The sequence below is a fragment of the Passer montanus genome, unplaced genomic scaffold (assembly GCF_014805655.1).
Source record: "Passer montanus isolate IOZ18808 unplaced genomic scaffold, ASM1480565v1 scaffold137, whole genome shotgun sequence".
In the NCBI taxonomy this organism is placed as follows: domain Eukaryota; kingdom Metazoa; phylum Chordata; class Aves; order Passeriformes; family Passeridae; genus Passer; species Passer montanus.
This window is the reverse complement of record NW_024360608.1, coordinates 1,065,415-1,078,184: the sequence shown is the minus strand read 5'-3', so window position 1 is coordinate 1,078,184 and position 12,770 is coordinate 1,065,415. Positions and strand designations below refer to the sequence as shown.

The 12,770-nt window shown below is 43.8% G+C and overlaps 1 protein-coding gene across 1 annotated transcript in view; it reads right to left on the bottom strand.

Moving 5' to 3' along the window:
• Nucleotides 1–11,851, bottom strand: part of A2M (alpha-2-macroglobulin) — a 30,216-nt gene extending 18,365 nt beyond the window's left edge. Inside the window, exons 1-12 of the mRNA XM_039699647.1 lie at nt 11,632–11,851; nt 9,790–9,973; nt 8,582–8,741; nt 7,652–7,704; nt 7,113–7,133; nt 6,594–6,762; nt 5,311–5,395; nt 4,433–4,556; nt 2,850–2,964; nt 2,513–2,622; nt 1,867–2,025; nt 295–522 (exon numbers count right to left, since the gene is read on the bottom strand). Of these exons, the coding sequence (XP_039555581.1) occupies nt 295–522; nt 1,867–2,025; nt 2,513–2,622; nt 2,850–2,964; nt 4,433–4,556; nt 5,311–5,395; nt 6,594–6,762; nt 7,113–7,133; nt 7,652–7,704; nt 8,582–8,741; nt 9,790–9,973; nt 11,632–11,717 (1,494 nt within the window). The 5' untranslated portion in view covers nt 11,718–11,851. The remainder of the gene's footprint in view (nt 1–294; nt 523–1,866; nt 2,026–2,512; nt 2,623–2,849; nt 2,965–4,432; nt 4,557–5,310; nt 5,396–6,593; nt 6,763–7,112; nt 7,134–7,651; nt 7,705–8,581; nt 8,742–9,789; nt 9,974–11,631) is intronic.
• Nucleotides 11,852–12,770: the final 919 nt, after the last annotated feature.

Below are 12,770 nucleotides of genomic sequence, written 5' to 3'. Positions count from 1 at the left end.
GTTTTGCATTAGCCAAACCTGAAAGTGAGGGACCCTGCAAAGACAGCAACTGAGCTCTGTGTCTGCTGCTCACACCCAGCTCTCTGCCTCCCTGTGTCAGAATCCCTGTGCTCACCCAGAGGGTACAGGGACATTCTTACTTTTTTATTCCCAACTTCCTCCTTTTTATTTCTAAAGAACATGTAAAAGATGACAATAAAGTGTTTAAAGACTGCTGCCACAAAGCACAGCTTTTATTTCTAATCCCCTGTAATTGCCAGTGACAACCTCACTGTATGGCAGGTGCAAACTTACCAGGTAGTAAAAGGTGATTTTCTTCTGCTCTCCTATAGCTGCTGGTGTAAGGATATAATGCACCCAGATCTCTGTGGAGGAGCCACAACTTAGTGGCTTGGACTTGGGCTCAATTTTGAGGAAGCTATTACTGGGAGAGTAAAAGCGCTTCAGTTGGAGATAACGTTCTCCATAAGATGGAACAACCCAGGAACGATCATAGCAGAAGACGTTCGTTTTATGAACTGCCTGGAAAAGGAGAAAATACATACACAGATACTCAAACACAGGTGCCACACTGGAGACAAAAATTCATGGCCTAATATTAAAGCTTTAGTATTTTTTTGGTACTGAAGTAACAAGAAAGTCTACAAAATAAAAAAAAAAATAAAAACAAACACCAACATGTGAGTTTGGAAAGTGCAAGACAGGATGGTAGTATCTTTAGCAAATCATTGGAAATGATCTCACTCCCAGAGAAGCTGGAGTTTGTGTCAAACAATGTGAATCATATCAGACTTTTGTTTACTGTCAGTGTCACTTTAAGAGCCTTTTACACTAATGCCTTTCCCACTCTAATATTCTAGTTAATCTGACGGGGAAAAAAGCCAATTTTCATTTCTTTCTTTATCATCGGCACTGAAGAAGGGATAATGCTGTTCAGATATTACCAGTCTCCAAGATAAAGCTACAGATGCTATGGAAAAGAAGGACAATCTCCAACTAATAATTCAAAACCTAAACTGAATAGAAATTTAGGAGGAAAGGGCTCAGGGCCACTTAAAAATGAGAGCTAGGGGAAGAACTTTCACATTTAGGAGGGCGCTTCAGCAACTGATGTGCCTCAAATGCCCTTTTTTCTTTATCTTTCTTATTACTTGGGAATCCTTGCCTTTTCTTTATCCTGCAAAAATCTGAAAACTTCAACTATCTAGTAGTAACTTCTGGAAAATTTTTTATGGTTTTAGTCTGTAACAAGGGAATTGTAGGGAGCAGAGCAAATATAATTCCAAACATAAATATTCTCCCCTACTCCAGGATGTGATATTACAAAATATGCATATTACACAACAAACTGCATTTTGCACTAACAAAAAGATGCTCAGCAGCACCTGTTTGTCCCAGACAAACAAATTCCACAACAAACCAAAACAAAGCAAAACTAAACTAACAAAAAAAAAAAACCCAACTCCCACCACCCCAAAAAAAAAAAAAAAAAAAACCCAGGAGCTGTTACTTAGAAACTTGAAATGCTAAATTAAACTCTGAGATGTGCAGATAGGAGACAGACCCACCATTGACTAGATAGGGCTGATGATCTCTTGGAGCAGAATGGACTATTATGATCTCTTGATGTTCCTTCTAACCCTGTATTACAATTGCTAAGCAAAAATCAAATATTTACAAGATAAGTGCAATTGTGACCTAGAATCTCAATCTGCTGTATGACTATTTCCACCAAACTGGTGTCAAGGTTCACACAAACAATAAGGAACAATAATCTAACTACTTTTGCATATACAGTATAAATTTTAGAGCTTCCCCTCCAGCCCTGTGGGGGCCTTCATTATCTTCTCTGCCTAAAGGACTTACCCTAATTCCAACATTTTCCAAGGCCAATGAAGAAGTATTTAGGGTGAACTCTGCCATGCCCTCTTCATTTGTTGTATAGTTTTGTTCCTGTCCTCCTTGAAGAGAAATTCTCACAGTTTCATTGGCGATTGGAGCATTAGACCCATCCACTAGTTTCACCTGGAGGAGCAAAACCAGTTCAGTTTAGAAGGAGAGGGATGGCTGCCCCCTGAACAAGACTGGTAGAACACCAAGGTGAAGACGTTGAGCCTGTGTCAGACAAGGAAGCCTCAACAGCACTTTACATGTATATCTTTCAGAGACAGCTGCATACTTCTTCTCTGCCTCCTTCTTATCTCTGCCTCTGGGTCAGAGGAGTGGATGTGGAGAATGACATGCACTCACACCCCTGAGGCCTCCAGTTAAACAGGTGACTGTAGGAGGAGAATTTTCGTGGACTGGAGAAGTAGAAGCACAAGGACAGAATGAAGGCTATGCTCTCAGTGGCTGTTCCCCAGTTTGAGAGCCTTCAGAGGAAAGGAGACCCACAGGGATTAGCAACACTGAGGTCCAGCATCCTTGCAGAGTTGAGGCATACATCTCACCAGAAGGTTCAGTAGCATCATTGCTTGGTGCTCATGGCATTCCATTCTCATGGTTTCCCTACCTGCCCAAAGAAGGGGACTCCTCGCCTGTAGTAAGTATCTGAAAGCTCAAATATGATTCTGCTAATGGTAGTTGTGATCTCAGAGAAGCTTGTTCCAGTCAACTCCACTCCTGCAGAAAGAAGCATGGAGAACTAATTTGCCTCTGCCTGACCAGAATTCCTTTTATTCTAGGCCAACCCTCCTTTGCTGGACAAACTCTTTGCTTGATAGTCCTGGACTAGAAAAACTATAAGGTTCCAGAAGAGAGAAAGTCCGCTTTTATCCCTCATTCCTACTGGGCAGGCCCTTCTGCTGGTCTCTCCTGGGCCCATGGCCCTTTCTTCCAGGTGATCATACCTGTATCCTCTTCTTTAATCTTAGCCTCCACACGGAGCTTATTCTCATATCCTCTTCTCTTGAGCTGGAATAATTTGGTCTTTACCACTTCAGAAATGCACCCATAGATGTCTGTCTGTTGGAGGAAAACAAACAAGACCATTATATTCTCATTTATATAATGCTTATTCAACTTAATGAATCCATCACTGTGTGTTGATCTGAACTGAAAGAGAAGCCCATAACCTCACAGATAATCTACCTCTGTTGTTGTTATCAAAACTGGAAAAAGACATAAATAACTTAGCAAAAAGCATACTGAGGTACTTACAGCAACATTAGAGAAAAAAAGTTTGCAAACTAGACAATTTTTGTGTATGTTTGTGAAGCTTGAAGCTGCCAACACTTAGTATGAGTGCATAGGGAATTAGTCAATGTGTGCCACATAAGAAATGTTTGTCAGGCATCAGGCTTGTTAGAAAATAAAGCTGCTTACTTAAAATGTGTAAGCCATATGAGTGATACATAAACCAAAGCCTCTGTATTTGTAAGAAGAGGATGACAGCTGGAAAAGTATTTCCAAAGCTTGCCACCTCTCTTCAGCAAATTCATGTACAAGGCAAGTACATGAATTTGCTGAAGAGTCTCCACATTTCCAAAGCTTGCCACCTCTCTTCAGCAAATTCATGTACAAGGCAAGTCTCCACAGAAGAGGTGCCTAGAACAGAGATTAGCTCCACAGTATTTATATTTTCTTTTGACATTTGTAACTACAGTAGTGACAGAGGTAGCTGTAGACTCATGTCTACATTTTCCACAAGCATTTTTCCACAAGCTATTGCTCCAACTTCTGCCAATTAACCCAGTATTGTTGCACCTGTCTGTGCTCCAAACACCTTTCAGTTTTGCTCTTGCCAGGTAAAAGGTGAAAAAAGTCAGGTTTTTTTCTGTCTGTCTTTACCACTGGAGCTAAACCCATATTTCTTTCCCTCTTGCTCAAAATGCATCAGCCTCTCTCCTAGTTTCTGCTCCTTTCCTTCCTCTAACACCAGCTTCTGTCCCCACACACAGTCTCCAGTGTAAGCCAACTCCAACTCTGTTTTCATTGCTCACGGCTTTTCTATCTTTGCTCTTACAGTCTCTACATCCATCTGACCTTTCTGTTATTTCTTTCATTCTTAATTCTCTATCAGATTCCAATCTTTACACATTGCTCTTACTGCTCAGACCTTTCCTCTTATTTTTACCTTTCACATTTCATCTTGCACCCAATCTTCTCTCATCCTTCAGCCTTCCTTAAAATACATGGATTTTCACAGAATCATAGAGTCACAGAATGGTTTTGGTTGGAATGGGGCTTAAAGGCCATCTAAGTTCAATTCCCCTGCCATAGGAAGGGTCATCTCTCAATAGACCAGGTTGCTCAAAACCCCATCCAGCCTGGCCTTGCACACTTCCACGGATATGGCATCCACAGCTCCCCTATGCCAGTGCCTCACCACACTTCAACACTAAGTTTGTAATCAGAGCAAGCCTGTGCCTACAAGGCATGCTCAATAACACTTTCTCCAATCACTCTTCCCACCAGAGTAATCCAGACTCACCTGTCCAGAGAACTCCTCACAGACTGCTCTAGACTCTTCACCATAACAGGACATGGCTGCATGTTCATAGTTCCGGCAGACACGGAAGTTCACAAGGCCGGGAACGGGTTTCCCAAACGTGTACCTACGAGCAGGGAGGATTGAAAGGAAAACAGAGACATTAGGAATGTAACAGGGACATAGAAAAATTACAGGCTCATCCCCATAGACACCAGCTATCTTCCCTAGAGCTGCCTCCAGGACACACAGGGCCATCATAGGAAATAAAAAGCAGAAAGGAATCTGGTACCATATGCTAATGCTGATTTTGTTGAGAGTCCCCCTCATCCTGGAGAACATGTTGCAAGCATCTACCCAACCACCCAGTTGTGACAGAACTGGTTTATGTATGGATGAGCACTGGGTCTTTACTCTTCAGCCCAAGCCATGGCTCTCCCTACAGGGTGTATGGAACACTGCAAGGTGGAATCCAGTGAGGTGGCCCAAAGGAAAGAGGGCAGCTGCATCCCTTAGGGTTTCCTCTCCACAATAACAAGCAGAAGATACAGATAAAACATCATTCCTGGGTAAACTGAACTAAAGACCTCATCCCTAGCACTGTAGCTGGTGTGAAATCCTCAATTACTCAAAAAATACACAAGAAACAATCTCACAAAAAAAAAAAAGGTCAAAAATATGCTCCTATTTTACACACAATGTGCATCAAACAGTAACTGTTGCCCTTTGTCTAACAGTAGATACAGTCTGCTTGGTCCTGCTGGCCCCCAAAAGGATTGAGAAATATAATAAAGTCTCATCTCTCAGCCTTCCAACTGAACTTTCATCAGCAACTCAAGAAAACACTGAAAACAAGCAGAATTTGAAAGAATGACACTCACAGTCCACAAACTGTCACCTTCAGCTCCTCATCCAGAATGCTGATCACCTTGGGCATTTTCACTGTCACTTCAAATTTTGGCAGCACTGCAGCAGAACAAAAGGAAAGCAGTCTATGTGGTAGGGAATAACATCAGAATTACATATGAAGGTGCTCAGAGGCTGTTCTTACAAATTACCTAAAAACCTTTTACATCTAAATGGTCAGATTTTAGAGGCTTCTGTTACCCGCACATCCCTGAAGTCATTGAAAACCCCTGAGCCAAGCATTGTGCCAGGTAAGAAGACAAGATTATTACACCAGCTATTAAAATACGGCAGCTTCATAGGTAACACATGGGTTATCAGTCCCACAGCAGTAGGATACAGTAAAACAGAGAGAAAAATCAGTAGACTTTTCCCACAATTATACAGACTGCAGCCTGGTCTCTGCATTTTCAGAGCACGTAGGTCTTATCAGTGTTCAAAACAGGAAGACACCCTGGCTTCTCCAGTGATATATCCCATCCACAACCAGCTGCAGGAGGGGAAGTGGATGGTGACTGTCTGGGGAGAACTAGGAGGGGATTCAGGGCACAGGACAGAGCACAGTCTTGCAACTGGAAGAGGTCAAAGCACTTTGAGACTCATCTACCAGGACAGCTCTCTGCTGCATGAGCCAGGCCATGTCAGACCATGTAACAAAGGCTGCAGCTGGCTTGCTGGGGTGGGAAGATCTGCTGCTTGTTTTCATGTGCTGGTGTGTACTGGGATACCATTTTTCTAGCCAAGCAGATGGAAGTGCTGTAGAGGTGAGAGCACCAAAGGAAGGTTAAGGCACTACAGCATCACACAAGCTACAGGCTTAGCTTGTAGGGCAGAAAAGGCAAGATTTTAATTTACAGTCTAGACTGCCCCAGCTTAGACCCAGACTTATGGTGTGACATTCGACAGGTATGTAGCCAACTGGAGATGAGGCTGTGGCCTATAAACACCTCTGAAAGGAGGAAAGGATTGTAGCTGTCAGCACAGATTGATCCAAGCACTTTGCTCCTCCCAATAGGAGCCTTGATGAGGTGGGCGTTCTGGAGAGCTAAACTCCATGGTCTGGGGCTTAGGGAGGAGAGGAGATAGGTCACTCAAGTGCTTCTTCTCCTTGAAAGACATGATTCTTGGCAGGAAAAGGACACAGAAACAAATTTCCAGTGATGCAGGGCATCCTGGTCAGATCGCCTACACTGTTCAGTTAAGATTTCATGTGCCATGGGACTAGCTACTAGGAACTTGAAACTGCAGTGACAGTTACCATACTCCTCCACAGAGAAAGAATGCTGAACTTTCTTCCCAGAGGCCTTCTGTGCCACCACGGTGTAGGTGCCTTGGATAGGTTCAGAGGTGAGGTTGAAGAACAGCTGTATAAATCCCATCTCTAACTCTGCGTTTGTCCACTGGTACAGACGATTTTTCTTTGGGTCCTACAGATAATGTGATCACAAGGAGATTGTGAGAACAATGGGAGTCTGCAATGAGCCCTAGCAAGAGCAGTGAAGGGGGAGACAGCCCCTGTGGTTCAGGAGGCTGCAGGCAAGGAGTGGAGGGCACTAGCAGAGTTTTGGGGGAAGCACACAGCAGGATGACAGGGGAGCTGTAACCTGGGCCCAGGTACATGGTAGCCACCATATGAGTTAGAATTCTGTATAGTTAAATTAACATAATGGACCAGCTTAATACAAAAAAATAAACACGAATCATGTTGAGTCAACTGTTTAATCTGCCCACGTTGAGGTGCAATAGATGTGAACGTGAATTAAATGTTTGTACATACCTCAATATACACCAGTGGGATCTAGAAAAAGAAGAAAAGAAGCAGCATGTTTAGACAGAGTGCAAGCAACACAGTCAAATGACATGGGCTATGACCACATTGCAGGGTAAAAGCTAGTCATCCAATGGGGTAAGGAAAAAAGTTGCTGGTTCATCAGATAGATCATCAGAGCATTTTGGGTGTGAGAAGACAGGGGCAATCCTTAGTCTCAAGCACAAAACACAGCCAAAATTACTAATTACTAACTCTGGATGATCTGCAGTGCTAATAAGAACAGGTGCACACTGTGCTAATGGCATATTGCTCACTGCTTATACCAGCACTGTCCATTTGCAGTTTGTCAAACCTTTCCAAAAATGCAGAGGGCAGCTTTGTGCAGAAATTTGACAATAGATCCTGTTAAAAAGATCTAAGGTGACCCAGAATTTTCACAGTTATCTCAGTATACTGAGAGCTCTCCCCAACAGAGACTATTTTTCTTCCCTTTACCCACATTTGACTTAAGGCCAAATAAGTTGAAAAACAAGTATCATGCTTACCATTTCATTCACAGGTCGGAACTCTTCATCCAGAGAAACAATTCTGAACAGGACTGATGGAGAAAGACAGTAAGGTTCCACAGTGCAATCAGTAACCAGAAAAATCAGATGCAAAAAAAAAAAATGGTATAACAGACAACAAGGCTGTTTTCTCCTAAGGAAATTCCATTTACTAGAATGCTAGCTCATGCTAGAAGGTTACCCATCTACTATGGTTACATGAATAAGAGGATGTTAAGACCAAATCCATGGCAGTGTGAACATCTTACTGATCACGGGTATCAGAATCCAATTGATTGCGACCAAAGTTAAATTTAAGTTGCCTTTGTCTACTTTGCAATGAGGCATTTTTATGTCAGAATTCACATGGGTCTTCTAATTTTGTTATAAGTAATCTGACTTCCTAGGAAGGATGAGTGCAAGCAAATTACTTCAGCATTTGGCTGCAAGTTTGTGTTGGCTCTGGATGGAGAGAGAATTCAGTGCCTCTTTTAGGACATTTGTTTTTATTCAGGCCAAATTTAGGAAATCACTGGCCCAGAAGAAATAAATAGCTTACATAATTCTTTCTGTCTTCATTGAGCAAAATCAGCTGCTGCTTTGGAAGCTATTTCATGGCTGAGTTTTGGCACTGTTCCCTATAGGATAAATATTCAGTTTTTCTCTGGTTTTAATGCAGACCTCCTAACTGCATGGATCACAACAACAGAACCCACAGTGAGAAAGGGAGAGTGTGCAGGTGCCCTAGATATGTAAATGCACCTAAAGACTCCCCAAATTTTCCCGTAATGGAACAAGAAAACATAAATCTCAGCCATGAGGTTGCAGTTCTGACCCCCACTGAAAGCAACTGATATCTGGCCAGCATGATCCAACAGTTTTAATACAAATGTTTGTTTCTAATGCATATCTCCACCCCTCTCCTGGTACCTGTCTGTCCGGGCTTGTAGATGGGTTTGTCTGTCTGGATGAAGACCAAGCTCTCGGAGTTCTGGACCACCAGTAATTTGCGGCTGCTGAACTGCAGTGTGGCCCCCTTCACCATCACAGTGAGAAACACGAAGGGTAATGGGAGTCTTGGTTTTGGAAGCTGGAAAGTAAGAAGGAAACTGTGTAACAGACCACCTTTAAAGGATTCCTGAACTGAATTAGCCTTAATGAAATGAGAGCTCTATTATAATCCTGATGCATCCAACACAGAGGTAGGAGGAGCAACGATCAGGAACAAGAGACTGATTTTTATTTGTCCTATATTCCTACCCACTCCTCCTGCTGTGTAGTGATTGTGCAAGTATTGAGCAGCAAAAGAACTCCTAGCTCTAGCACCCAATTTTTTAAAAGTCTTACTGCCGTGACCAAACCTTTCCATTCTTTTCCTTTTGACATTCACAAGCAGAATGGAATAGTCTTCTCTTTCAGGCTATGTCTCTAATCCTCACAGAACATTTCTTTTTCCAAACCAGCCATGCCAGACATCTATACCTCTCTTTCACAAGTGATCAAGTCAGTCTTCAACCTACATCTGACAAACCAAGACAAAAATGCCAAACTTCTCTGTTTCCTGAAGACCAGTTCCTCTCTCTTCAGGCCAAAGACATAGTCTAGGCTCTGAGCTAAATGATCCAGTTTTCCTAGTTGCCTACAACTCATTATAGTCCTTGGAGCTTTCAATTACATTAAATTATAAATGTCCCGCTTTGTTAGTTGTTTTTTTTTTTTTTCAGATACAGGCAATCACAGCTTTATGTTCTTATATTAATTCAGTATATACCAGGTGGAAAGCATCTGAGGGCCAAAAGCTCTACCACAATTTGAAGGCACTCAAGTGACAAATTGAGGATGTTGAAGGATGATGTGGAAAGCCATTTCACCAAAGAGCCATCAGGAGTGTCGATATACTAAACCCACTTTCTTCTCCTGTCCTAGAAAGGGGGTGGCTTTCTAGGATTCAGCATCTCACAGTCATTTAGCATTCTAAGGAGATCTCAGCAGTAAGAGGGTGTTGAGGATGGACATGAACACACCTTTAGCCAAGAAGAAGTGAATATCCACATAGTGTTACTCTGGTCATTACTTCTCAGTGCTTTTACATTTTATGCCTGGCACAAAGGGTCATCACACAAGGATGAGCTACTCACAGAGAAAGGGATGCAGGTGAACATGTCTTTCTCTGACACCACATCATCAATCAAGCTGTTGTTCCCCCACAGGTACTCAAGTGTGGCACTCAGTGTCACAGACTCGTTCAGGTAGGTCAGCTGAACGCAGACTTTCTCTTGAGAATCCGTGTGGATCAGATAGGGCACCAGCACCAGGTACTGCCTAGGAACAGGGGAAATTGATAGGTCAGAGAAGCAGGAACAGGTAACAGAAGCTGTGTATAAAGAACAAATAAACCAATCTGATGACTACAGCTTTCGCTGCACGGGGAGAAGGGCACATTTTCTAAGCATGTAACAAGATTTCCAGCATGTCTAGCAGCAGGGGAAAGCAGAGACATCTCAAATATAAAATACCAGAGGAAATCCTACACACAAACATCTGGAAAGGATATGTTTTTCTAGGTTCTGGCACAACAGCAGCACTTCTTCCTGGGATCCTGAATAAAGGCGGGGGGAAACTCAGTTGTCACTTTTGCTAGACACTGTTAGAAGCATTCAGGAGCCACACAAATGCCAGTATGCAGTGAAAAAAATTCCATTGACTACACATTGCGAAGGGTCTGTAGCATTACTCTCATTCCTCGCAGAGATTCAAAACCGCCACAGCGTGGTGCCAGATCTTAAGCAAAAACACAAACAAGTTTCAGGTTTTCAGGGAAGCAAGGCCCTCTGTCTCAGCTCAACAGGGGATCCCTGCTCAGCTCTAGGCAGCCTCCTTCATTCCCAGGGTGGCAACTTGCCGGTGGTATCCCAGTGCCCAGCACTGCATCTGGGAATGAAGCCCGATCCACCTAATGCTAACCGTGCTCCCATTCTGGTGGACGAGGACTGGCCTCCAGTGGGCATACCCAGAGCAGCGAGCAGATGGGAGAAGAGCCCTCAATACCTCAGCAGTAAGGCAAAGCATTCCCTTCATCAGTAGCAGAAGCTCTGGCACCTTTTTGTCCAACAGTTGGTCTGCAGGGATCAAGCCCTAGCCCCTCAGATCCCACTGTCTGTTTCCCCTGCATTTGATGAAAGCACTACAGCACAGCCTTGCTCAGAAATTCCCCTGTACCCCTTGTGATGGGCTCTGTAATGGGTGAGGTGCTCTGTGCTTTGCAGGGGAGGAAAAGACATTGCAAAAAAGCCAAAGGAGAAAGCCTTTGGGATGTCAGGACCCCTCATGTGCTGCTCCTACCACACATGTACACACATCCACAAAACACAAATGCCCTTCACATACAAACAGGGCAAAAGGGAGTGAAGGACGGAGGCAGGACACTATACTCTCACAAACCTGGACAGTCACAGTCTTACAGTGTCACATTACCCTGGCTGAGAAGGAAATTTTCATTCCATTGGCTGAGCTGAAAAATGTGAATTAAAAAATAAAGCCATTTCTGAGCTATTTGTTCCTTTTCTTCTCATCATAGTTTTTAAAAAGCCGCTCCCAGCTCCTGGGCATTTCAGCCTGGGAGTAGGACAGTCAACCCAAAATTAAACCTTTCAATGTCCTTGCAAAACAGTTTGTCTCTTAGGAAGACCTCATTGCACAAACATTTATGAAAAGCTGTCTTTCAAAAGAACTAATTTCATGCATAAAACTTTGTTGAAATCCTGTCAATCCCCTGAAGTTTTACTGGTATCTCCGTTTCACAGCTTGTTTTTCATCTCTCTCAAGCACTAGAGTTCCTGTTTGTAGAAGGCACTTTACCCAGCCTTGGCATCTTTATTCCTGTATAAAAGAAGTTATATAGAAGACAAGGGACAAAGAAATAGACACAGGAACACAGCCAAGGTCTCCTGCCTGCCCAAAGACCCCCCAGCATAGCTTACGGCTCTGTGATGGGTGAGGTGTCTCCTGGAAGGAAGAAGAGGAGGAGGAAGATGCTTGATTTGATAAGCAGCCCGTTCATCCCCATGGTACACAGCAGGACGTGGTGAGTCAAGCAGACACTCAGTGTGGTCCAGTGCTGCTTTTAGTCCCCCTCTGCCCTCCCAGTCATCCCCTTTATACTCTCCTCTGCAAACAGCCCAGGGGCTGGAGGAGATAAGGGCTGGGGGCCAGGGCCCATCCGGAAACAGGGAGAGGCAGCAAGGAGGAGCTGGAACTAGCAGCTCCAAGTCCGGGCAGAAGGCCAGGGCTGGGGGGGAGAGGGAGGGGAGGGTTCCTGGCAGGCCAGAGCTGTGCCTCTGTTGGGGCAGGACAGAGGCAATGGAAGAGGAAGGGCTGTAGCTAAGGAAAGAAGGGCTAACAGCAGAGCATGAGGGGAAGGCCTCCATTTCTGGCAGGGCTCTCTGCATGGAGCTGGACACGGCACTGGTCATGGAGGTTGCTGGAAGAACAGGAGCTGTTTGATTTCCTTCAAAATGGGAGCAGGAGATTGAGCTAGGACTTGGGAAACAAGCCTGGGTGTGTCTAACTCCCATTAACAGGATGTGAAAACAGGGAATGGAAATTGAAAAAACCTTCCCTCTCCACCCACACTGTTCCCTTTTGCTCCCTGTTCCTGGTCTCATCAAAGCTAATGCCAGGAAAAGACGCTGCAAAATGCCTGGAAAATCAAGTCAACTAAAATGATCTGGCCTTCACCCTGACAGAAACAGGGACAGTGACATGATGGGAAGCTGCCAAAAGTTCAACCCATTAACAGCATGTAACACATTAACCAAGTGCCCAGAGCAGCAGCTACCCTCACACAGCAGAACATATGTGGCCTGGGTCTTACTTTCCTTCTACTGGTTCTGGTTCCAGGTCAAGTTATTGATACTTCTAGGTCAAATTATTTTTGTTTGGTGGAGTCATCCTGATTTAAATAAGTGCAAATTCATGTAATGCACTGTTATGGGCAATGTTGTACCATAGAGGGAAAAGGGGTCTTTAGACCACTGTCTTTACTTGGTCTGCAGCAGGAGGATCAATAGCTCTGGTAATTATTACCCTTGCAAGTGGCAGTAGAATATCTTACTTATAG